Below are 27,389 nucleotides of genomic sequence, written 5' to 3'. Positions count from 1 at the left end.
TTTGCACTATAACTTTTGATATAGAATGTGCATCTTCAGAAAATTTGCTAGAGTTTTAGCAAAGATTAGAAGTATTTTGTACACAAAAAATCAAATTTTTAATGAAATATTTTTACAAAAGATTTGTTTGTGAAAATGTGTAGTCCATTTTATTACTAGCCTGAGTGCAAAGTGATTTCATGTTATGATTAAAAAACTATTCCTTGTCTCAGAAATCTCGAGTATTATTTGCATAATCTCGTAAATACATTTCAAATATTTGTTTTCAGTAAGACTGTATTTTTTTTATTTTATATACTCTAAGTGGGGTCTGCTGCTTGACTAACCTTGTAACCATCATAAAAAAATTGGTATATAAATATAAATTATGCATTTTTTAATGTTAGAAGGACTACATATTATAACACGAAAACAGAAATGTTTAATCTAAGTTGCTTAAGTTTCATAATGCTATATATTTACATATATATATTTATTATATTGATCTTGCAGTCCTGCCTTGCTAACATTATGTAACTTACATTGATGAAGTGCATCCATATTACCATATCTAATAATATAAAACTGATCATTATATTATAAAATACTAGTATATTAAAACACAGCATAAACAGTGTCCCTTTGTAAAGACCACAGTCGCATTTCAATTATATATTATATGTATAGGTATATAGATTATTACTATTTAGAAATAAACTGTTAAACTTGTTTTACTTAAAATATAGAACAATAAATCAAGAAGTAAAGCAAACAAATGTCTCTTCTTGCTATGGCCTTTGTACTTAATTGCTGATTGCACAGATTGCTAAACCTTTTAAAATTTTGTACATGGAGGATATCAACTAAAATTTTTTTAGGTTTTATACATACGGTTTAATAACCAAAAAATCATCCTAATCTGATACCATAGACTTCTACTATAATTTATTAAGCTTAGTAACTAAGATTTGTTTAGATTAAAAAAAAAATAATAATTAAACTTTGAGCAGACTAAACACACATCCTGCCTTCTTGAAATTTTGGATCGAAAGAATGTATTAGCTTTATCAAATATTAAAATGACTGAGAAAACCACTCTGGGGATGTTCTAAGTGGTTAATTGGTTATTCACATATCATACATATTGAAGTAAATGTAAATAAGGGACTGTTTCCAAAATGGTTTCAACACACCATGTGTCTTATTAAAATCGATATTTAAGTGTATTTTTTTACTGTTTTCTCTTAAGTTAAAAATTTAACTTGTATATAATATTAAAGTTCAGTGGGCACTTTTTACATATTTTGATTGCTTCCTCCTTCAGACATTTTCTATTTTTTGTCCACAAGAATCAAGTTTTCTAGTTTCATGCTCTTTCTTTTGACATTGTTGTAAAGACATTCACTTTCCATATGCTTGAAATGAGACTGAGGTTCCATAATTACATGGATGATTGGCTTGTTGTTGCCTCTTCTCAGGTGGATTTTTCTCATGCCTGTAATATTCTGCAGGAAACTGCTCAACTGGGCTGATTAGTCAAGCATTCAGTTTTTCTTACACCTACCCAGTACTTGTTACATCTGAGCATATCCTTTAATTTTTATATCGGTCAGTCTTAGCCTTTCACTACTTTCCCTGTGCTTTTGGAGACTCTTGACTTCCCTAGAACCACTCATTCCTTTCAGCCATGCATCTCCTTCAAGAGACTTTACAGGATCAGTTAAACCCTTCTCAGGATCTGTTGTCCTCTGTTGTGAGCCTTCCTTGTACTCTTCTAAAGTACTTATCTTGGTGGCACATCTCTACCAATTCTATTGTGAGCCTCCCCAGATTAGAATCTATCCACAGATGCATCCTTTACAAGCTGTGGTTTATCTCTTAATTAGTAGCATGACTTCATATAAAAACATTCATATTTATTCCAGTTCATCAGACATGTTTCCATTTTGTCCCTCTTTTTTTTTAGATTGATTGGTCATGATCCACTACAGTAATAACCCAGTAATTTCTTATTTTAACTGTTAGAAGTACATTTTCCAGGACTCTTTACTTTCATGTACTGAACCTGCTATTACCTATCTTTGTAGCTTGTTCTGTTGTAGAAGTTCTGAATCTGGTAGCAAGTAGCTAACCTCAGCCAGATTGGTTTCTACCCCTGAAATAGACTCTTTACCCTTATGTTTTTATTGGGTTTCTTCACCATTGGACACACTCTTCATCAATGCATTTGTCACTTCTCTCAGTACCAAACTCCACTTTTCTGCTTCCCAGTTTCTCATCCGTTGGCTCTGGTGGACTTGTCTTGCTTTGTTTTCTCTATGCTTATTCTCTTCATCTCCTCCTTTATGTAATTGCCTTGACATGCAATACTTTTTGTTGGGTCAATTTTGGGGATACCTCTTTGGCCTATACAACTCTGGTTTCCTCTGCTTCATTAGTTGGTATCCAGGCATCTCTTCTTCTGCCCCATTCCTGTCTCTCTCTTCCTTCAACTTCGTGTGTCCCTTTTTTTTTTTTACCTGGGTGAATTGTCTCTTCCTGTTCACATGTAAGATTTGTCCAGGCTTTCAGGTTTAAGATATCCTATCATGTAGCTTTTTTCATCTACCATTCCTGTCACTCTTCCACTTTGTTCTTCTATCAATAGAAATGGCAAGTTTTTTCAATGTTGGCCTGTTTCCCAATAACTTGCTTGAGGCCATCTTACTGTGACCCACCTTTCCTCCTTTTTGACACGATTATTTGACCATGTATTGTTGGTGTCCACCATAACTGTTATTAAGTGACTTTATGAACTATATTTAGCCTTTCCCATTGCTACCAGGCAACTTCTCCTGTCTTCTTCATTTTGTTCCAGTGATTTCTTCACCAACCCCCTTATTCAACCCCATGTCTCATGAGAACCTTAATGTTGTTCTACACACATTCACTTATGCTTCATTTGGGCTGCTGGTTTGTTTTTCTTTATATTATCCTTCCCTGAAAAACATAATTTCCTCTCATTCATGGCCCTCATTTCTCACATTTATATTCCATTGATGCTTCTCTTACTCTCTTTTGCTGTACTTGTGTATTTTTTTATCCAAGCCAGGCTATTCTTCCCAAGATCTTGGCTGCTGAGGGAAGTGATCATTCTTTCTCTCCAATCTCATCCTATTCATATTTGGACCTGGATCATCTGTGTATGGTTCAGACTGTTTGGTACAAATGTAATATTTTTAGAGTTTCCATCATTGTTTGTTTCTGCTTTGATATCCTCATCATCCAGGAACCTATCACTCCCTGCCTTTACTGGTGTATTATTTCCTGGATACAGAGGCTTACAGGCTTTTTCACATGTCATATCAGATTCATCAACTTCTAATTTCTCTACTATTTGCTGACTCTTGTATGAGATCCTTCAGACTGATATGTGGATGAATCTATGTATAATTGTCTCCCATTGTCTTTATCTGGTTGTATTTTCTCCTGCAGAATATTGCCTCCATTTAGTAACTATTTTTAAATCTACACACCATCTTTGAAATGGTGCTTTGTTATCACACTTATCCTTTTGCAGCTTTCCATCAGGTGGCTGTTTAGCTTCCTGGGCTATACTTATTTCTTAAAATATGCATCACGCCAGGGATAACAAAGACTGCACAACCCCACAGTTCTGCCTCAACCATTTCCAACTAATAAGATGGAAGTGTACCATAAGACAACAAGGCATAATCCTTGTTGTATTAAACTTACTCATATTCTTATACAGATTATACTATTTCATGAATTATCATGGAAAAAGCCTGTATCAAGGAAATAACTGCATTTTTCTTTTGCGTGTTCTTGCTGGCTTTGAAAAATAGGGTTTTTAAGACCTCTAGTTTAAGACCTTTCTGAAAGTTGTCTGATTGGGCTCTGGGTCTCTTCAATGGGAATTTTCACCCTTTTTTTTCAAATGGAGCATGGAAAATTTTTACCACAATTGAGTTTCTTGCCATTGGAGTTGTCAGTAATTGAAGTATTCCCTACTGATTATGTAAAGCACAGTATGAAGAGAGGTAGGGTGTTACTGATACTGTCTGTGTAGTGTGGCTAGGGCTGGATTATTTATTAGGCATAGTGCCTAAGGCCTACAAAAACTATGGGTTGGTGAAAAGTTTTCTTTAAGTTAATCTTAGAGGGCCAAAAAATAATAAGCATAAAAACATAAAATACACATTTTACTGTAGAAACTTCATTACATGTTTAAGTTGTACAATATATTTTTGTATATATACATTAGATTGTGTATGAACATTCACATAAATATATTTCACTAAAAAGGCTTTTTTATTCCCTAATTTATTTCATACTAAGCCATTTTTAACAGAATTCTATATATTACAGGGTATTAGTACATTGTTGATAAAGAAATTAATTCATACAGCATTTGCACAGCTATGACAATATATACTTAAGTCTAATTTATCTAACTTTTGGTTTAACTTATACAGCTGGTAAGGCCTAAGAATGGAAGGTGCCTAAACCCTATGATCATCTTTATCTGGCACTGAGTGTGGTCCCCTCTAAAACTGCTAGTGTGTCCTCTTTCTGCAACAGAATAAGCTTGTTGCCCTTTTCTCTCCAGTTTGTTAGAGGTTGGACACTGCACTGTATGATTACACATAAACCACACCACTCTTTGGTGCTAATAGTCACCAGTTTCTTTTGTCCTCGTTTTTCATAGGTTTGTTCCAAGCTTTCTGTCTACATGTTCCTGAACATTGTCTAAAGTGGAATTAGGGCTTAGTATTACCCTTTTACCTTCCTCCTCTTTCTTCTGAGTGAAAAGTATATTCTGGTCGATATGAGGTGCGATCTTCTATGGGTTTGCTCTTATGGAGCCCTTGCTATCAAGTGTCACATTTCATGGGCTTTCCTTTCAGGCATTTTCTGAAGGGAGCTAATCTAGGTTTAATGCTTGTGCTAGCTCATTCATTATTTCAATATTGAATTCTAGTAATTCTGTATGTGGATGTGAAGTATCATCTTAAAAGTTAATATTTTCCTTACTTTGAAATGTGTTTCTGAGATATACTAGTGCACACCTTACCATCTTCCCTTACCACTCTCAGTGCATTTTCATTTTGTCTCAGGTACAAATGAAATTATTTCAAGCACATATGCTTTGAGGGGAGTTACTATGTAAGGAAATTGTTTTACCCTGCTGTTGATGCAAATATAGTATTACAGGTGATGTGTCATCATGCACTAGCAGAGTTCACATAAAACATGATTTCTTGATGTGAATTTGTTTAAGGCTAGTAGCATGCAAATCTCAAATGCATAAGTGATCAAGCTGTTCTGTGTGTAGAGATATCTATCAGAAATACATCTTTGGTAAAGAATATGTTGACCTTAATAGGCCATGCATCTTTTCTCCCTCAGTGTCATGAGACTTCAAGGGACTTTCTTCTTGTGTTCTTCTGTTTATTCAGAAGTGTCATTTTATTTAGTCTGTTATTCAGGAGGGATACAGCAGGAGGAGCTCATTTGAGATCTAGCTGTATGTGTGTTTTTTGTTTGTTTTTTGGTCTTCAACATCTTTGAGAAATCCAGTAGGTAGCAAATACCCCTTGTACCTTATCTTCTTTTTCTGCATATCAGTCTTTTATGTCTTCTAATTCTGCTCCTTGCTTTCATTACAACTCATTTGCTATGCATAACAGTGCTACTCAAACCACCCAACTTTAATTCAAGATTTACTTTCCTTCTGGACTATGCTTCAGAATTTTTTAGTTCAACAGATTCTTCAGTTTTGCCTTTCTTTTTAAATTCTCTCCATCATTTATCTTAACTGGTATATTTGCTTTTTCCTTCTGATTTTGTTTGCATGCAAATGTTGGATCAAAAAATTTTGGATTTTTAACCGAAATGAACTGTTGAATTATTCATCGAGGAACTCCAGGTTTTTGCTTCTACATCTTTGTACTTCCATGGAGTGGAGACATGTGATAAATCTATCTTATCAATTATTCCTTGGAGATCTACAATTTCAGAATGGAAAATATTTGAATTAAAAAAAAAAATGTTGCAGACATTGGATGACACACTTAGATCCAGTACTCTTTATCTTTCTGTATATATTCATCTGACTGTTGTATACATTTTCACCATTTTAGTTAGTTTATTAGATCTCTGCTCTTTGCTCACCTGTTTGGTCTGGATTAAGTGCCTTATGTTTTCTATTACATAATCAATACCTTATTTATAAGCTATACTAATTCTCTAAAAACTGATTTGGTTTGTTTTGAATTTTGTACAAAGCTACACTAGGGCTACCTGCACAAGCCATCCTTAATTTAGCAGTGTAATACTAGAAGGAAGGCAGCTAGTTATCACCCCCCCCCCCCAACATCATCTTTTGGATTACTCTTTTGCCAATGAATAGTGGGATTGTCTGTAACATTATAACTCCCCCACGGCTGAAAGGACGAGCATGTTTGTTGTGATGGGGATTTGAACCCATGACCCTCATATTACGAGTCAAGTGTCTTAACCAGCTGGCCATGCTGGCCTCACTTAACATTGACTTTCATTTTTTATATGTGCAGTTGAGTTCTTCTTGCTGTTTTATCAATTCAGCTTTTAGCAGTCTCATCTTTTCACACATGGGATTATTTTGCTTTCCAGAAGCATTTGATTATGAATATAATATCTTATCACATTAACATTGAAATTATCAAGTTACAGGTGTGGTGAATCTTTTGGTGAATTGTGCCTCCATGATTTGATTTTTCAGTAGTTATGTGAATGGAAGGATCGTCAGTTGATTGATGCTTTTGCAGTGGAAGAAAGCAGGTAAAAAGAGTAGGCAACACCAAGCTTGACAAAAGGATCTAAATGCCAGTAGCCAAAGTCATTTTCACAAAATATTGAGTTTTTCATGGTTTACCCAGCAGTGGTTTTTTTTTTTTTTTTTGTTTGTTTCATATTTCTCATAGGGAACTGTTCCCATTTCCACCATGGAAAATGTTACACATCAGCTTTAAACAGGCATTTTTGACACTGACACCTGTGGCTTCATAGCTGCTTGTTTGGTCCTTTGTCAGAGAAGCCACATTATTTTCCTGAGGAGCTCAAAATATTAGTCTGTTCTTACTGATGCTTATCTCTTGCAATCTAACAATCTTATTGGACTGTTTTTTGTAATTGAAACATTTGACTTTCTATATATTATCTATTTCCAACTCCTCAACAAATTACTTTTCATTTTTTATCATGAATTTATCAGCAAGTTATATAGCTTCTCTATCTGCAACTTTTTGGTGCTAATAATCATCAGTTTCTTTTGTCCTTGTTTTTCATAGGTTTGTTCCAAGCTTTCTGTCTAAATGTTCCTGAACATTGTCCAAAGTGGAATTAGGGCTTAGTATTACTTTTTAACATCTCCACCCTTTGATTTGAACCATTAGTGATTTGTTCACTTTATATTTGCTCTAAAATATTTTTACTTTCATTAGGTAGATGCTCAGATAATTTTAAACCTTGATTTTTCCTGTATGTTATTTTCTTTGAAAGGTTATGAGTTTAGACTCATGTTGAAATAGTTTTTATACCAATGAAATGGGTGGCAAGGGAGGGAATCACTGTTTCTCAGATGTTATTTATCCAGCTCACCCAGGGCTATTTCTTCTTATTTTATATGCATCAGATAATTTAGGAATCTTGTAAATGGTTACTTAGCCCTTATGAAAATTATGCTCCTTGAATCATGCTTTAAAAATTTGTTAGATTAGTAATTGAAGTTGACCTTCCTCATTCACCTGTGACATGCCTGTTCATTTTAAGAGTAAATTTTAGGCTTTATCTTGCCAAATTGAACACTTGGTGATACTCTGTAAACCCAGATGTAGTACCATTAAAGTATTTTCTGCAGACTGTTATGTGGGCAAATTTTAATACATTTTTAAACATTTACATCACATTCTCTTCAGATTCAGGATTCCATTTGCTTTGTGTAGTGGAATCTCTAACAGGCAAGCTCATTTATACTAAAAATAAAATTCATTGGTCTCTTTCACATAATATGAGGCTGTGTGTTTCATTGTTTGTATCTAACTCTTTTACATTTTCCTTTTATTTCTACCATTGTCCTAGCCTTTAAGTCCACGCTCTTTGTTAGTGCTTAGTGAGAGAGTGGTGCCCCTGGAAGCTGACAGAGGAGCCATCTGGTGATGGATAATATCTTTAGATACTTTTTCCACATCCTTGTGCACACATTCTTGAATAACAAATTGAGAAATCTGAGACATGACAAGCATTCTCCAGTGTATGTATCATAGTTTTGACCACCTTCATTTTCACCTTTTCATACTTTTTTTTAATACAGTGTTTTCATTACACCATCCTCAAGACCACCTGGTTTTTTCATTTCTCCCTGGATACTGCTTAATAGGATGATATTGTGATTTTGTTGGCCTTTCAGTTCAGGTCTTCTCCACTGTACATAGAACTGAAGTATTGCTATTATCTTTTGCCATTATTATGTTTTGATTAATTCAAGTTTGTTCAGTTTGAGTTAGCAAGGCCTAGCAATTGGAACAGATGCTCTATGATTCAATAGTTCTTGGGTTTGACCATCAAACACACTATGCTTTTCAGTCTTCAAGCTTGTATTTGTTTTTGAGATATGGAAAGTCATCTAAAGTTCTAATTTTAAACTGTTGAACCAATGGACTGACAGAACCCACTGTCAGTTGTTGGACTCATATTTTACTAACAGTTGATGAGGTGTTGATATCCACTATTGAACATAAAATTATTGAAACAACTATTCTAACCACTTGGAGAGAAGTATATGGCTTCCTTTTTATGTACCATAAATGCAATGAATGTTATATCACTTAGGGCATGCATGAAATATAGTGGTGGGCTTGAAAAGCTCTCCTTAGCCATAAACATTTAAAAATTATGCAAACAATACGTATTAAAAAAAAGTTATATTTTAGATAGTTGAATATATATCTTTAATCTGTGTAATCCTTTAGTTAATTAGAAATACATTAAAATTTGTTTATTCACTTAGTAACCATTTAATATACTTGTAGACATTCATGAATGAAAAATGTTCCACAAGAGATGAGGTGAAATATGTGGATAAAAGATAAAGTGTTCCACCTAAATGATATAGACTGTATAGTAGGTAAACTCATGCTTCATGTACAAAGTATATTTAAACTTCAATCTCAGTTGTTACTTAAGTCTTACTGAAATTTGTATTGAGATATAACAGTGTTGCTTAACTTGTAAACTATGGAAAAGGAAACAAACCAATTTAATGTATTATTTTGTTTGTTTATATGATTGAAGTAGTTGTCTTTAAATTTAGCATTATAAATGTCATAGTTTTGCACTTATACAGAGCAATGTTCATTAAATATCATTCACTTTTGCACTCATACAAATGTAAAACAATTAGTGTACAATTAACTAATAGGATTATTGGGTTTTCACGTGAGTTAGTATCTGTATTTGCATGGACTGATTGACACACGGTTTTCTTATAATCACACAGATGTCATTTTATAAAACCTTATTTATTACGTTGCATTTCATGAAATATATATATTTCTGTCATGAATTGGAATTGTCAGAAACAGGTTCTCCCATATTGCTTTGGAAAGTGAATGAAGAAGGAGGTCCATATTTAAGCAGTATGCCAAAACTACCAGACAATAAGCTGTTTCAGTAGACAAAGTTTTCACCTTGTAGTCATATGTATTATACTTTTGTGGCGTATTGAAAACATTAGTTTTTGAAGGAAAATTGGAACTAAATGAGATTATTAGTTTATAGGACACTAATTGATGTAATATCTGCTTATAAGTAATTAATTGAATTGCTTCATTGTGATTAATGTAAATGAAAAGAAACAAATATTTTTAGATAACCTTTCTCAAGTTCAATGTTTTGCAGCCTGTGGGAGCTTATGTATTGCTGGAAGAAAAATAAAGAATAATATAGAATAGTCTTAATATAAACAATTTCTCAGACAATTAAAATTTTAAGGTGGATTTTACAGGGGTTATAGAATAGATAGTTAATTAGCCTATTCTTGTTATATAATGTTAGTGATTAAATGTGGAAAGGTTTTTTGATAAAATAGCACTTTTGTTGTTTGAAAGGATCATACCATACAGTGTAACAGTGATTAGTTGTATGTCTTAGAGTTAAAAAGAAAAAATTGTATGTGAACTTTTTAGCTTCAGCTACACCTTTAGGACAGAAATCATAGTTGCAAAATAAGGAAGGATGAAGTATTGCTGAAAGAAGAATGTAGGATACATTTGAACAGTCTTGAAATAATCAGTTTTCTGGGTAATTTAAATTTTAAGGTGATTGATACCAAGAGTTAGAAAAGGGACAGATTATTGCCATATATAAAGGGGTACAAAGAAAAGTGTTATATAAGTAAGTATGGGTGCTGAAGATATAGTTGGAAACTGCTGTCTTAAGTAAAGTAAATCTACTTCAGACAACCCAAGCTTCACTTTTTAAGTGTATTTAAACATGGAAATCTCTGTGTAGTACAAATTCTGTCATAATTAAGTGAAAACATAGAAATTTCTTTTGGAAAATACAAGTTCTTTCATAAATTATAACTTGCAACCTTTCTTTGTATAACTCAACTTCTCTCTTAAGTAAATTAAAACCTGCTCCTTAGATAGGGAAAAGAAACAAACATTGTTCAGATAGTGTACATAATAATTATTGAAAAATTAGAAAACAATTTCAGACAACATGAGTTCTGTTATAATTAAATGAAAACTTAAAAACCTTCAGATAGCCCAGGTTACTTTTTGTGAATGAAAATATAAAGGCATATTTCATATAACAAAACACCTATTTTAAGTAAATAGCAATTTTTAATTTTCTCTAGTTAACCTAACTTTTTTATTAAATGAAAACATTACTAATCTTCCTTAGACAAAACAAGCAGAAAATGTTTTTCACATAACCAAGAATCTATTTTAGTTAGTGCAAACTTTAAAAAACCTCTTACTGTAAATAACTGAAAACCTACAAATCCTGTTAAGAAACATAAGCTCTTTTCTAAGTAAATTTAAACCTAAAATATCTTTTTCAAAAACATAAGCTTAAAAGTAAATGGAAACCCTTGTTAGATTATCCAAGTTATGCTTTAAGTAAATTAAAACTCACAAATTTCCTTAAGATGATAAAAGTTATACTGTAAAGCTACTTACAAATGACTGTCAAATTTATATAACTTGGAATACACTTTTTTCTGTTAATTATTAACATGTACTTAAGTGAAGTAGGCTGAGCAGGCAAGAGGTGTCAAAAGAAAAGTAAAAAGAGGAACTGCCTTGGTAGGTTTGCTAAATTTATTGATAATTCAGCAAATCAAAAAGGTGGGAGTTTTTTTTCTTTATATTCTAGCTGGTTAATGTTTACAATTTGAGTTTCTAATTCTTTAACTACTATAGACATTGTATAGTAGCTGTCACATTCAATATAAACTGACCAATAAGACAAAAGAATGTGTAGTATGACACACACACACACACACACAAAGAATAGTTAACATTTTCTTTCAAATTAAGAAATTAAATGTATGCAATAGTAAAATTTAAATTAGAAAGTACAATTTGATGCAAAATTTATTGACAGACATTGTTAACAAAATTGTTTATTAATATTTTGAAAATTACTTAGAATGTTGTGATGTATGTGCCCTTTGATTTATCTGTGGTTAGAGGATTAGTCAAGTTTTTTTGAATAAATAGAAATAATCAAATATACTTTAGATATTACAAGTATTATTATAAGTGCTTGAAAAGCCTGTACACTTATTTCATATAATTATATATAATGTGACATCAAGGAACATATTTGTTCATCAAGGATGTCTTAACTCAGTCTCTCTAAACAAATAGAAAGCTAATAAATGAATCCAGTTTTCTTTCCCTAAATATTCACAAATGTTTTTTATTAAATTCTTTTAAATATAACATACTAGGTAGTAATGTGTTCCATATATTTTTCCTACTATATGAGAAATGTAAAACTGCCATAACTAAAGATATTTTTCCTTCACAGATTTTTAATCTATTAACATCTGCTCTTACAGTTCAACATATAAGATAAGTTCAGTACCTTGGGTTGTATACTATTACTTAACACAAAATCTATCTTAAATTCCTTAAATGACTATATATATATATATATATATATATATAGTTTCCTTCAAGAAGCCCAAGACCTTTCTTATGTAAATGAATATGTATTAACACATTTTTGATTTGTTTGTAGGTAAGCACAAAACTACACAATAGGCCATTTGTACTGCACTTATCATGGGCATCATAAACCCTCAGATACATTGTGCCAAGTTGTTGAGGGGGGGGGTCCTATCAGTGGAGATATAAGATTTATATCAAATAAATAGAAACCTACATGTCATCTGCTGGATGCTTGTGTTCTGTCTTATATAAATGAAAGACTTTAAATAACACCACTTCTCTTTTAGGTAAATGAAAATTTGTGTGGTGTTCTTGAAAGCATCGTATTAATTGTTGGATAATAGTCAGAATAGCAGTGGGTATAACCAGAAAATATGCCCCTGAACTGAACTAGAATTCTGAAGTTCTGCCTTGGGTTTTAAACTTTAGACACTGTTTGTGTGTGTGACAAAATATGAAAGATTTAAGTTTGAAGTATAATCTAAGAGAATGAGTGCACTTGATAATAGATAGTACTTTTGCTAGAGGTTAACTGTCTATGGGTTCTAGATCTGTTCCAGATTGACCTTCTTTTGAAGAATCTCCCTTGTTTATTATTCATCTGCTAAGGGTAGGTTAAAGGGCACATATCAACACTTTTTACAGAAATATATTCAAATTTAATCAAACTACTTTATTATCAATGTGTACAAATAATTTTATCATCAAAACATACTTAATAAAGCAGATTTTAATATTTATACAAGTTTTAATAGCTTAATTTTATAAGGAAATATTCAAATAAATCTTCCATCTTCCCTACTCTAGAGCTTTCTCCACCCATACCAGCCATTTTTATAAATATATTATTTACGAACTGTTTCTAAAGTATGGAATTTAGCACAAGTTACTCATTATAATATGTATATATATTACTGAGACAAAATCCAATTTTTATAGCCTTCGGTTTTTCCTTGTTTAGGGAGACATGAACTTTCCATACCCACCTGTCACATCCCCTTTTTCAATGATTGCCAATAACTCAGGGGTTTTTTATATCATTTATAACCACTAGAAAGGCCTAGTTACAATGTGATACACTACCTCTTCTCACATATTCTTGTTCAGTGCTGCCCTGTAAATGGTTTTTTTTTTGTTTTTTTTTGCATGCCACAAGCCTTCAGCTCACACGTATCTTACAATCAAGGGATTCAAATGTGTCTGGCATGTAAATCATCATGTGATAACCCTCCACCAGTAAGAGTGCAACACACTGCCCTGATGCATGTACCTTTCTATGTTCAATTCTACCAAATTATCACTTCTTGTTTGGTAGTGCTTGAGTCAAGAGTTTTGTTGTGCTCTTCAATTTTGTTCAACTTCATGATTTTTTTATTTATTTATTATTTCAAAGTGAATTATTTAATTTTTTTTCAACAGTTAACAAATTCTCATATAAGGTATTTTCCCAGTTTTTATTTTTTTCTCTTTCTCTTCATCAAACACTTTTTAAATTTCATGTTTACATGATGAATTTTGATACTCATAATATATTACAAGCTGTGTCAAAATCAGTTATGGCTAATAAGGCTTTTGTAGACATGAGTTTTCGGGTATGTTCTATTTTATCCATTTTCCTAATTTTGTATGATCCCCATCCTTCTTTGTTACATGATACCTCTCCTCCTCTCAGTATTTGTTTTCTCCCTTTTCCCAGATACTAGCATTTATGCTGAAAATTTTGTTTGTCAGATGGTTGAGGATTCCAGCATGCCTCATCCTACAGGGGCTTTAGATGAGTTCATCTTAATGTCTCTTTCACGATTCTCAACAGTTAGAATCAGTTTTGCTTGTGTAGAAAATGGACCATGATCATCTTGTTCATTTATCCTATCCCCAGTTTTTCTTATCCTATCAACTGTCTTGTGTACTTGTCTACTGTTTACCTCCTTTCTGGGGTAAGCCACAGAGATTCTGAGGCTTTTTTGAGGGACTGCCTCTTTCCAGCTACCTCCACATTAACGTGTTTGTCTTCTTTGGCTCTAACTTTACACAGGCAATTTTTATCTTGTGATTTCCTTGACAAGGATGCAGCTTTGTTCCCTGTTTATTTACCATCTACTTATCTTTGGGTCTTATGTGTTCCCCTTCTTCCACAGCAGTATGTTTTAGTAATATTCCTGAGACTTTAGAATCCTACATGGAGTAGGTGTGACAACAAACTATTTTTGTGTGTGGATTGTTTGTCTCATTAAGATCCTAGACATGCCCCTATTAATGTTTCCTGTACAGATTCTTTTCAGCCTTTACCTCTTCTTACCTACAGGGGATTTTGACCTTGCTCCATTTTTTTCTCTTTGTGACTTTTGACCACAGATCTGTTGGTTATTCAGTTATTATCCAAGGGATTTTTCATGCATTTTCTTTCCCATCCTTTGTTATCTCAGAGACATGTTTCCCTTCCATTGCTATGAGATCCTATTACCAGTCAACATCTGTCCAAGAGTTGGTTACAAGATCTTCCAGCAGGCCATTGAACCTGTAAATTATCCTTTTTGAGGTTTTTATTACAGACTACTTATGGTATTAAAGATAACCGTGGAGTGGTGACATGTCATCAATTTTTCTTGCCCCAGTCAATTTTTTTATTGTGTGCTGATTTACCATGGTGTTTTTTTCCCTTCAGCTTTGTTGATTAACAATGTAGATTTTTTGAATGCCTATCCACATATCCCAGTATCTCATTAGTCAAGATGATATCTTTGGTTCATTCATCAAGGTATAGTTTATCAATTTTGTACCCTGACCTTTGGGTTTGCTTTGACCCTGTATGTTATATTTTGAGTGGTTAAGGCTTTCTTTCAACATTTACATGCTTCGGGGGGTTGCACTTCCATCGTTGCATGAGTGACTGGTTAATGTTAAGTTTTTTTTTTGTACAAGAGTCTGCTCTTTACACTCATCTGCTGAGTTGATTAATAAAATTGGAGAAGTCATTCAGTCAAGATTGGACCAGCAAATACCTGTATGTTTATCCTTCTATCCATTTTCTTTCCAGTGTTATCTCAATCATTCATGACACTCTGTGTAAAGTTGTTTTGATTGCTCCATACTGAATGGCACAACTGTGGTTCCTGCAACTGCTCCAGCTCCAATCTCCTACTTGTCTCCTAGTGGTACAATAGTATGCTTTCCAGTTTACAATGATAGAAACTGAATTTTGATACTTGTGCTGGGCAGTGCACAGATAGTCCATTTCATATATTTGTGATTAACATTAAACAGACCATTACCTTTCCTCTTGCTCCATTTTTTCTACATCAACCTTGGTCACTAGTGTTACATCCAGCTCTTTATATTTTCAAACTTTACACCTGGTTTTCATCAGGTTTCTGGTGAGGTGGTCCAGTTTGTCTGGGCAGGTCACTTCTTTTTTTGGCTTGTTCTATTCAATTTTTCTTTAGTGATGTTCATCAACATAAGTGGAACATTTACAGCCATTGGACTTTGTGTCAGGGGTTTTCTCTTGCATGACCCACTGTTCTTCATATTATACATTTCCTCACTTGGCTGTTTGATCTGCAGCCTTCTGTTTCTTTGATCAAAGGTTATTGAGCTGACTTATCCAACACTTTTTGTCTCCACAGATACCATAAAGTTTTTACCTCTTTTACCTTTACTCTTGTGTGGTGTTTTGTTGGGATCATTTGTCCACCTAGGTATGCCCTCCTTCTGGATTGGAATGCTAATGTAATTCTTTTTCATTTATTTCATAAGACATATTTACTTTTCATATTAGCCTGTGAATATAATTGGTTGGATTTATTTACCCTCAATATTTTACATACTGTGTATCATTTCACATATATTTGTTCTCCTTTATCTGGATTTAACTTTACTTCCCAAAACTTTAATGGCTTGGGAGAGTAATTCCTTCTTTTCAACAATTTCCTTTTCTTTCATTTCCCACATTTATCCTTATTTATATATCCTATTTGTACTTTGTTATGCTGCCCACACAGTTTTTTTTCATGGTATGCCTTTTCCTCCCTATTCATTTCTTGGCAAGTGTTTTCATTTTGTGACCTTCCTCCTTCCACCTTGCCCAGTAGGATTAAACTTTTAATTTGCTTGGGTTATTCTTTCTTATCATTTTCTTTACATAATTTGTCTCGCATGTCTTTTCACAAGATCAGGCACCATACCTATTCCATGATATCTTATGTCTATCATCCCTTGGAGGAAATTCTTCAATTGGGCTATGTTCATATTTCATTATCTGCATTGGATCACTGTGTCTTCATCTTTGGGCTATTGTTTTCTGCCTGTAGCTATTCTTTAGACATAAGGGAGACTGTGAGTGGGTAAATTATTTTTTATATTATATATATGTTCTTTTTCAAGAGCTTTTCTTTTTTAAAAAAAAAACAAACTGCCTTTATCCTGCTCTGCGGTGAGACGTGCCTGATCAGGTATGCTTCATACAGTGAAATCTGCAATGTCAACTGATATTGACTGCTTATATCTAATTTTCATGGTCATAACATGCTCACTGTTGAGATGGGTTGTTCCACAAGAATACTTGTAGGATTGTCCTTGAAACGTATTTGCTTCATGAATACATTCATTCTAGACCAAACTCATCAATGGATCTAATGGATAAAGCAGAAGGGGATAGCTGCCTAGCTGTGCCACACCTTTGATTTAATATATCAGGTATGATCTGCTTTTCAAAATGTTTTTTTTGTTACCTATTGCATTATCTCTGGTATTATTCCTCCATAATATCCACTGCATTTTCTCCTCTCTTTTTCTTTTCCAAGTTTTTTTCCAGGTTACTGGAGCAGTGGATCATGGAGGTATCCTTCTGAATGTGATAATGAGAGATGATACAAATAATAATAAAAACCATTCAGTTAAGAGTAGGCAGTGGGGTATTGATGATGCAGATAATGAGATGTTTTCCAGTGTGATGTTCCATCTCTGTATGGGTTTATCTGAGGGGATGTGGTATTTTTAGAATGAGGCATTAAATTTTCAGCTCACCCCTTCAATTGAAATCTCATTTTATTCCCACATGGATGTTGGTTTTCAGTAGCTGAATTTTGGGCTCAAAGCTAAACCAATCAACATAAGTCCTCACACATATAAGTGCTTTTGTTTCCTCACTTAATTATACTCTTGTTCCTCTAACCATGTTGTCAGTCACTGTATCGGTACTTATTGATTTATATGATTCTTCTTATGCTATCATTTAAGGAATTTATTATACTGAGGATCTTACTGCACCAGGAGTGGTTTTTTGTTGGACTTGTATGAGATGGTTTATGTTCCAGAGACACCTTTATTATGCTGATTGTCTGTGTGTCATGTTCCCGGATCAGTACAACAGTTTATTACTTTTCTATTATATGTTTCATTTACAGGTTCTCTCTGCTCTGCTGAAGATAAGACAGTATGATCCTGTTTCTTATTCCCATGTAGATGTCAGTTCCCCATGGCTGGGTTATTAATTTTAATTGATTTTAGAGATATGATCATCTTTTCTAACTGTACGTGGATGTTGGTTTCCAATGGCTGGGTTTTTTATTGTACTCGACTTACCAATGGTATGATCCTGATCCTATCTCCACATGGATGTTGGTTCCTGGGGTCCTAGGTTTTAGATGCAATTTACTTGATGTGTATGGTCAAGTTGTGTCGTAATCACTCTATGTCTACGGGTACATCCTTTTACTTTTATTCACATTCCAATATTCTATCAGATTGAGATTTTTTATATAGTGATTTAGATCCCACTATTATATTTTTCTTGTAGGGTTGTGCTCCTTTCTTTTTTCTGTCCATGTGTGTAACGCTTCATTCCACACTGGGTAAAGAGTATACCTGGTATAGATGTTGTGTAGTCTCCCATGTATGATCTCGTACCATGAGAATCTATTCTTTTAGTGTGTTCTCTGGACACTTGGGGAACACTATTTTTTCCTTGCATGTTTGTCTGCCTGTTTAGTGTGGGATTCTAGATATTTCTGTGAGAGGAGGTAATGTAACTCTTTCCATACTTCCTACCCTTTCTCCCCCACTGAAACCCAGTGCTTCCATTTTTTGCCAAAACATGAAGTGATAGTTCACTAAAATTGAATAGAGGGAGTCATGTGTCAAGAGGATGGAGGACTTTTATATGATGATTCATGTGCAAGACACATTTAAATCAGTTGATTGTAAGGTAAGTGAGAGCTCGGTGAGAATAGCTATTTATGTGTGAGGAGTTTAAGAACTTATTGGAAATATATTTTCAGTACAGGAAAACTATAATGTTTAATCTACCAACTGACTTATTGTATTACATTGTTTTTAGTACAAAGTATTGTCCATTTCATCTTCAGTTTGAAAGTTTCTCTCATGACAAAGAAGCTTAGAGAATGTTTTTAGGCTCTTATGGCATAGTTAGAAAGACAATTAATTTAAAGTAGTTATAGGATATTGTTTATTTTGTTTGTGTTATTATTCTTGCTCTTAGCTACATTATATAAGTAAACAAAATTGATTTAATGTGTAAGTACTATTACTGTAAGAAAAAAGTAAGCTTATGTTGCATTGAATACCCAAGATTAAAAACAAGAAGTAAAAGATTAATACAAAATTTCTTGATTTGTCTGTATATATTTTATTTATTACTATAAAATTAACAGAAGTTAATAAATTAGGAAGTTATTAGGTTAGATAAGATAAAATTAGGTATGATAATAAAAACATTATTATCCTTGAGATATGTGTACATCTGGCTTCAGTATTGTGTCATTCAATATGGTAATTTGAGCTGTGCATTTATTGAGTGATTTATTACTTGTATGACAGGATTATTAGTTAGAACATGGATAAACAAATGTAATTTCCTGTTACAATTTGCAGTCATTTTAGAATGGTAAAAAAAGTAATTTTGATTTATTTTGTTGTTGTTTTTTTTATCATAGATACAAGGTCAATTAACTTGAACAAGCCCATATAGAGTTAGGATAGAAAAATTAACATATAAGATGTATAGTTTAACTAAAAAAACAAGATTTGATATTTTTAGGAAGGTTTAGAGGTGACACAAATTTGAAAATTTGTGAGATGAATAAAAGTATTTTTAATCTTAAAATGAAAATCACTTTGCATTCAGTGCATTTAATACTATTACTCCATATATTTATGTATAAATAAATATTTAATAAAATTACTTAATTACAGAATCTGATTTTTTTGTGTACAAAAGGCCTGTAATATTTACTGAAACCTTGCCAGATTTCCAAAGATATACAAAACATATTAAAAGTTATAGTTTGGGAACTAATGATGATTTTATGACTATAAGGTTCATTATGTGGAACAGGTTAATAGAACATACCATTCTACACAAGATATTATAATGCCATTTTTTACTGTGCATGTGATCTGCTATATCACATGCAGATACTAAAGTAAGGGAAAATATATTTTGGAGGTATAATGTGACTTATTAGTGGAAAATGTCAATGCCCACTTCTACATAACATCTTCTGCTATACAGTAATTTTTCTATAAAAAGTGCATTGGATACCAAAGTGGTAATGGCTAAAGCATTTTTGTTTCTTTATCATTGGTCATGTGACTGTAGCATCCCTGTCTTTCAGTGTTCAGACAAAAGATATGTTAGTGCAGTAACTATGGTTTGCTTCTTTTTTTTTTTGAATTTTGGAATTTATAAAGTGGTTTGGTTGGTTATAATGAGGGAACCAATGATTACATACAATTTTTGTAATTCAAAATTTTTGGTAGAGGCTATCTTCAGCTAAAACTACTTTAGATTTCTAAGTAGGTGGTTTACCTTTGGAATGTGTTGCCTTCAGATGTGGTTCATGCAATAAATTGAAGAGAGATTAAGATAAACCTAAAGTATTTTAGTGATAAGGGCTAACTTTGACTTTTTTCTAGTGTTTAATTTAATTTGGTGGACAGAATAACCTAGATGAAGAAAAAGATATTTTTTTCTTTATTGTTATTCATTGTATCCTTACTATCAGATGGTTTTACTGTATTCAAAATATGATTCTTTTGTGGAGACGGTAGTTATTGAAGTCATGTATATAATAGGGAAAACCTTTCTCTGAAGGAACCTTTTGTTTGGAAATTCAGGAGAAAAAAAAAAGAAGATAAATATTGTCTGAAGAAGCACCATGAACATTACACAGGTTCAAAGACAACTAAGACTAGCAAATTTAAAAAAGTGAATTTTTGTGTTATTTTACTTTTTTTTTAATGCCAATATGTTGAAGACCTTATTTGATCTCAGTGTTGGATACAATAATTGAAAATTTTCAACTTTTTATTTTATGTATCAGTTTCTCCTGTTTCTGGAATGTTGACCAAAATAATTTTAATAATGTATTTTAGTCAAATAATACTACACAACAAACAATTTGCTACTGGAGAAAATTAAAGTGATTCAGGTTAATTTTATGATGCTGATTTCAAAAAAATGTAGTCAACATTTGTACATTGCCTCTACGTTTATTGTAATACCCCAATATTTTATCAGCATCATGTAAAATACCATATAATCAACATAATAAAAGAGATTTATGCTCTAAAATTAAGTTTACTTAGATAGTTGAATTGGTAAAAGGTATCCATTTTTTTATAAATTCTGACTACATTTTATTGGTGTACAATTTCTGATATGTTATTACATGCTATTTGTTCTTCATAACTGTAGTGAATTGCACCACTTTTGCTTCATTCCAGCACTCATCTGTTCTGCCTAGAAATCATGAAACCTTCACATGCTTAGTTTACTGGAATATTCACAAAGTTCCTTGATGGAGTGTAAAAGGGGAGAAGTCGGATGCCTCTCACTGACCTAGTTAGTCATTTTGTTTCACTCTGCAACTGATCAAAACAAAGTCAAATCTTCTTCTTTGCATCGTACCTATAACATAATAACATTTTAACATGCATATCACAAGCCAGTGAGACATTTATTGATCAGAAAAAAAAAATGTGGCATGTGTTATACTGTTATGAAAACTTGTAAGTATTTTGATTGGTAAAAAAGGATCCATTTAACTTTTTATTTTACCAGATAAAGGCACTAAAGTCTCAATATCAAGTATCACTTATAGGAAATGTAACTTATAAATGCAAGTGTACTAAATGTGCTTCTTGCATAAAGTGCAGTATCTGTGGATGTTCTTTAGCTGGTTTGTCACCATATACAAAGTTACATTGTAAATGTGAGTGTAAGCAACCAATTGCAAGTAAAACAACTGCATTATTAGCAATAGAAGTTGCAAACAAGTAATAATTTTAAGAAGAATGAGATTGAATTTCAGCATTATAATGATACTAGTGATTATCAGGATGATGGTGTGATTAATCTTCCAGTTCTGAGTGATAGCTTAACTAATAACCTAACTGGCACAGAAGTTTACTGATATGTTAGACTTCTTGTCAAAGACTGAAATTCATCAACATTTCACTGTCTTAGTAATGCTGTACAAGAAGCATGGGTCAGTTCAGAATATTCACAAGTGTGTTCAGAATCCCCTTAGGAGTACTTTGGTAAACATTGTTTCTAAATCAGACTTCACAGTTACACCTATAGCAGCTTAGGTAAAGTTCAACATCATTCATACGAGTGACAAGGAAATTGTCACTTATCCAACTGATTGCTAATGTTAAATTGCTCATCTCTTAGTTAAAAAGCAAAACAATATGTGAATTATCATTGAAGATAAAACTGTTGGTTAAGCCATTTATATTTGTGTATACTAGGTTTCATACTGTCTGATACTATTGTTCTGGTTGTACATGCAATCACTTGTAGTTTTGTCTTTCTTTTTTTTTAAACTCAAAAGTAAATATATTGATTTATTTCTCTTGACTAATGAAACCATAAAAAATGCCTCTGTGGTTGTTTCAATGTGGACACTTTATAAGATGTTCCCGGGCTGGTATCCTGACTGATGAGGGATGCATTAAAATATTTTAAGCTCTAGTTATGTAAACTTAAATTATTTTATACTTTTTAGAAAATAATTTGAAATGTTGGCTGCCTTCAGTTCAAGAAAAGTCCAAAAGTGCAAAAATCACACAAAAAATTTGTTACGTCTGTAGAATATACACTACAGTTTCCTGAAGGAAAAACATCATATACAAGGTAAAGATAGGCTTACTTCCACTATTTTAGGTGTAGTATTTGGGACCAAAAAAAAACATTAAGGTCTGCAAATGTGTTGTACAGTTTGTATATGTGGCAGAATAAGAAAAGTAGTAGTACACCATTTGCATTTCCTATGACATAGCATGAACCCTAAGATTATATGACTGTTATTTTTGCATGCCTAATAATTCTAGATATTTAGGCAAAACTAAACAGTACATTAACTATCTGTATTTTACTTCTATAATGCAACTAGTATTTCATGGGGATGGTCTTCCAGTGCCACATCCACTAGTGAATTGGAAAACAGAAAAGTTATCTGTGAAGATGACAATGAATCATCTTCATTCTTTTCTTCTATTAAATTTATTCCTTTAGCATCTGAACCTAAAATTCCTCATCTGATGACATCAGAGTTAAATGATTTTATTCATGACTTGTCTCTAGCAAAATAGCATGAAGAACATCTTGACTTTCATTGACAGTAATGGTATTTATTAGCTTCAGGAATAAGAGTTTTAGTTTACTAAAGTTTTCATCAAAGTCTTGATTCTCACTACAGTGCATAAGATACTTTGTATGTCTGTACAAATGTTGATGCACCTAATGGAAGAACTAGGCTCTGAATATTGTCCTCAAGAACGGAGACTTTTTATATACTTATCTAACGTTAATCTGAAAGATTTGCTTTTGCCCAGTGGGAACACAAAGCCATTGATTCTTTTAGCTCATGCTGTGAACATAAAACTTTTCAAAGCATGCAGGCCATCAAATACGATCACTATAGAGAGAACATAGGTAGGGATCTAAAGGTTATTGCATTTTTGCTAGACTTGCAGAGTGGATATACCAAACATTGTTATATTTTGTGTCTTTATGTTATAGCCCTGGAATCTGTTTGACCATAAACTATGTAGAACAAAGTTGGTTGAAATAATAACTTATGATAGAGATATAATCATATGGTGATTTGGTAAGTCTATAAGAAACCTAGAAAATTAAATTAATGCTATACAGTAAAGTTTTCAGTAAAACAATAAGAAATGTTTCTTTTATTGGAGTCTGCTTTACTTAATCTATTATTAATTTAGATATCTTACAAAATGTTTTTCCTTTATTTCTACTGTCCCAGCTAAGCAGTAATCAACAAAAAAGAGCAGAAGAACAATGCTCTTGACACGACCTTTTAAATTTAGTGACATAGGCAGTCAGATTGTCCAGATGCAGCCAGAGAGAAAGACATTTAGCAAAATTTGTTGACCTCTATTCTGTTGTTAAAAATGTACACACAGTTGGAAACATTGTATGCACAATTTTTTTGAAAATAATAGGTGAACATAAAAGTGAATGAAACTTCTACTTCATATATCTCTAAGTACCATCTTAAGCTCAAACCATCAAAGGTTTTTGTTAAGTAAATTAAAATCTACAAAGGTATGGTTATAAATGCTTTTTGTGCAGTGAAAGAAAAATTTAAATGTGTATCTAATGTCACAAGGTCTAGTTTAGGTATAAATAAAATAAGGCACCCGGCTAGTACAGCGGAATGTCTACAGATTTACAGCGCTAAAATCAGGGGTTTGATTTCCCTCGGTGGGCTCAGCAGATAGCCCAATGTGGCTTTGCTATAAGAAAACACAAACACACAAACAATAAAATAAGTACAAATTTATTTTGCATGATTTTGATGTAATTGTATCTCTTATGTATACATGCAATGGATGTTATTCTGTATGTTATAATTATATACACACAAGTTTCTGCATGTGTGTGTTATTAAAAATAATAAAAAATGTTAGTGCTAAAACAAAGAAAATAGCGTTGTAGGGTAAATTCTCCTTACAAATTTTTTTTATTTTACAGTTGGAGCAAATGCTATTCTTCAGACCTGGTGGTTAGTGACAAATAGCATATTAAGCTGCAAATGCATAACTTATGTTCTAATGCCGTTTCTCAGAGACCGTCTCGTTTAACTCATTACAATATCTTTAATAACAATGCTTTGAAGAATTTAAAAATTTCATAGATATATGTCTAACCTCACTTTAACTAACACTTCTATAATTGCTGTAAATGTATTTTTCTTGCACTTATGTAGCATCAAAACAACACGTTATCACTCTTACATTGCTTAACAACTGTTACATCATAACAAAGGACATTATAATAGGTCATGTTACCTCATCAATTTCTAATTCCATATAAATGAGGCACTGGCATAAAAATTACTCATCCAGGCCAACTTACACAAAATATACAACAGTTATATGATACTAAAACTGTTGTATACAGAGGAACAGGTGCAACACATACCTTTTACAGCAAAATGTTTAATTTTCCAAAATTTATAATTGAAGAAGGATATGTTAAATTAGGCTGTACAAACTCTTGATACTAATGAATGGTTCTGCCTTTTATAAATTAAAGTTTTTGTTCATATCTTTTAAGTTTTTCTAAGAAATTGTTCTTGTTACTTGTGCCTACACACACATACAAATGGGTGGACAAAAAAAAATGGCTCCCTTGAAAATGTTAATTTGTTATATCTTTTACTAGATAACAGAAAAAATATGTAAAACAATGTTTTTAGAATGCACTGAAGGAGATCTGTTTAAATATGATTTTAAATCCTAATTTTAACACTAGCTTTCATAAATACCTGAACTTTTCATGATTTTAGTTACATTATTGTATGAAAAGTTTTCTACATTTGCTGTAGTTTCTTCAGTCTTATTCCAGTTAACCTACCAAATGATCAAACAAGTTTCTCTGCAATAATCAAATGTAGAAATAAAACTTAACATAAACCAGCTTCACAAGTTAATATTTAGTTGGCATTCCCTTGGATTTCAGTACTTCCTTTATATTGGTGTGTCATAATTTCAGTGAGTTTATGCAGATATTTCTGAGTGATTGACTACCATCCTTCTTTGAGTTCTTCAGAAAGTTCATCTTCTGTGTTTGACTTGCAATCTTTCATTAATTGGTTTAACTCAGCCAATAAATTTTCAATCAGATTGATATCAGATGATTGATCTGGCCATTCCATAATATCAATTTTCTAATTTCAAAGATATCCTTGAAGGACTCCACAACTGCAGAAAAACACGTTTGATCATTTTGTAGGCTAATTGGAGTAAAAAGATATAAAAAACCCATAGGAGATTCACAACACTTTTTATCAGAAAATGTAACTTAAAATCATGAAAAGTTAAGATATTTATTAAAGCCAGTGCTAAAATTAGGATTTGAGAATGTATTTGAACAGATCTCATCGAGTGCTTTCTGAAAATGTATAGTTTTATATATTTTTCTGGTATTTAATAAAAAATTCAACAAATTACCATTTTCAGGGGGAGTACTTTCTTTTATCCACTCTTGTATACATTGTATCATCATTTCCGTTGTATTAGTCAGTAATCTGTTGTTTTTATAAGCTTTGCTATATTATTATAACTATGCTGTAAAAATCTAAGGTTTATCATCTTTCATTAAATCCTTCTCTCGAAGAGTGTATTCCATTTGGACAAAAAGTAATTGTTTGTGGACTTTTGGAAATAATTCACTTGAAAAATATGCATACACGTTTGTTATTTCAAAACCAATAAATATTTAATTATGAGAATTTAATGTTTATATCGCAATATTGAGAGGTGCATTCATGGTTAAAGATAAATATAACAAGACCTGTTACTCCAGAAAACGTAATTGGTTTTATTTAAACCAACGTTTCGCCATTACGGTGAGATAAAATATTAAACAAAATTGCATTATTATATCACAAGCATTGTCAGTAAGTTTTCAATCGGTTGATTTGTTGTTTAGATCACATATGCGACTGTGTAGTTAAAATATGACTATTGTGTATTTTTAAAAATTATAATCGATGATAAGCTCAACATGGCCAAGAGGTTAGTGCGCTCGACTCGTAATTTTTGGGTCGCGAGTTGGAATTTCCGTTCTACTAAATATGCTCACCCTTTCATCTGTGAGGACGTTACAAAGTGTCGATCAATTCCACTATTTGTTGCTAAAAGAGTAGCCCAAGAGTTGGCGGTGAGTGGTGATGACTAACCGCCTTTCGTCTAGTGTTATACTGCGAAATTTGGTACAGCTAGCGCAAATAACCCTCGTGTAGCTTTGCGCGAAACAGAAAAAAACTTAAAAATAATGGTTAGATTACCGGTTTGAATATACTTGTGTGAATAACAAAGAAGGATAAAACTATTTTGAAGAGGAGAAAGCCTTTGTAATTTTTCATTTTTTTGAATTTCCTAACCTGAAATAAACAGAAAGCAGTAGTGTAGCAAACAGTTTGAAAATAGTGCTACATATATATAAAAACGAAAGTATAAAAATTTGCCTTGATTAATGATACCTTTAAAAAGTTTTTGTATTGTATAATTTGTTGTGTTAGTAGGAAATTGAATCATTTAAAATTTCTTCATTTTACTTGTGAATATATATAGATACATATTATATTATGAACTTAGATGCGTTCATATCGGCAGCTTTGCTGTGGGTACGTATATTTCTGGCTTCGTGTGTCACGTGACATTGCGTAGAGAACTATTTTCATTGGCTTCTCAAGACAGCAGGTAATTGTAGTTGTTAAATTGTATGTGACGGTATCTTCGGTCTGTCACATGGGTTTTCTTAAAAACTTTTGTATGTTTAATTGACACAATTTGCTTCTACGAGACAACTATATGGTTGCTAAGTTTGCGGATACGAAAAAAAAAATTTGATTGTAACAAATGCGATGAATTCGAAAGCTCTTTATTTGGTCTCACAATAAGTTACTACACTTAAGTTTTACCAGGGATTGAAAGGGAAATGAGAGGTATTTGTGCATACCTAGGCGTTTTTCTGCATAGTAACTATGATGGAACGGAACTTTGCAGAGGAAGGAGTACCTCTAGGGGCAGAGGCCATTATGTATTTTAAACTGACGTATAATGTGTTTCCAGCTGGAAGTAAGTAAGGGATAATAGTATGAAATTAATGTGACTCTTCTCAAC

The 27,389-nt window shown here is 32.5% G+C and overlaps 1 protein-coding gene across 8 annotated transcripts in view; it reads left to right on the top strand.

The window, feature by feature from the left end:
- Positions 1–27,389, top strand: part of Lrrk (Leucine-rich repeat kinase) — a 297,360-nt gene that overhangs the window by 68,288 nt on the left and 201,683 nt on the right. The window contains exon 1 of one of the 8 annotated variants that reach the window (XM_076517602.1): positions 26,965–27,344. The exons of the other annotated variants lie outside the window; for them this stretch is intronic. Within the exon in view, the coding sequence (XP_076373717.1) occupies positions 27,251–27,344 (94 nt within the window). The 5' untranslated portion in view covers positions 26,965–27,250. Of the gene's footprint in view, positions 1–26,964; positions 27,345–27,389 lie in introns of those variants that run through there. 8 annotated transcript variants of the gene reach the window in all.

This window comes from Tachypleus tridentatus, chromosome 8 (assembly GCF_004210375.1).
Source record: "Tachypleus tridentatus isolate NWPU-2018 chromosome 8, ASM421037v1, whole genome shotgun sequence".
In the NCBI taxonomy this organism is placed as follows: domain Eukaryota; kingdom Metazoa; phylum Arthropoda; class Merostomata; order Xiphosura; family Limulidae; genus Tachypleus; species Tachypleus tridentatus.
Note: the sequence above shows the minus strand (reverse complement) of the source record. Positions and strands in the feature narration are given on the sequence as shown.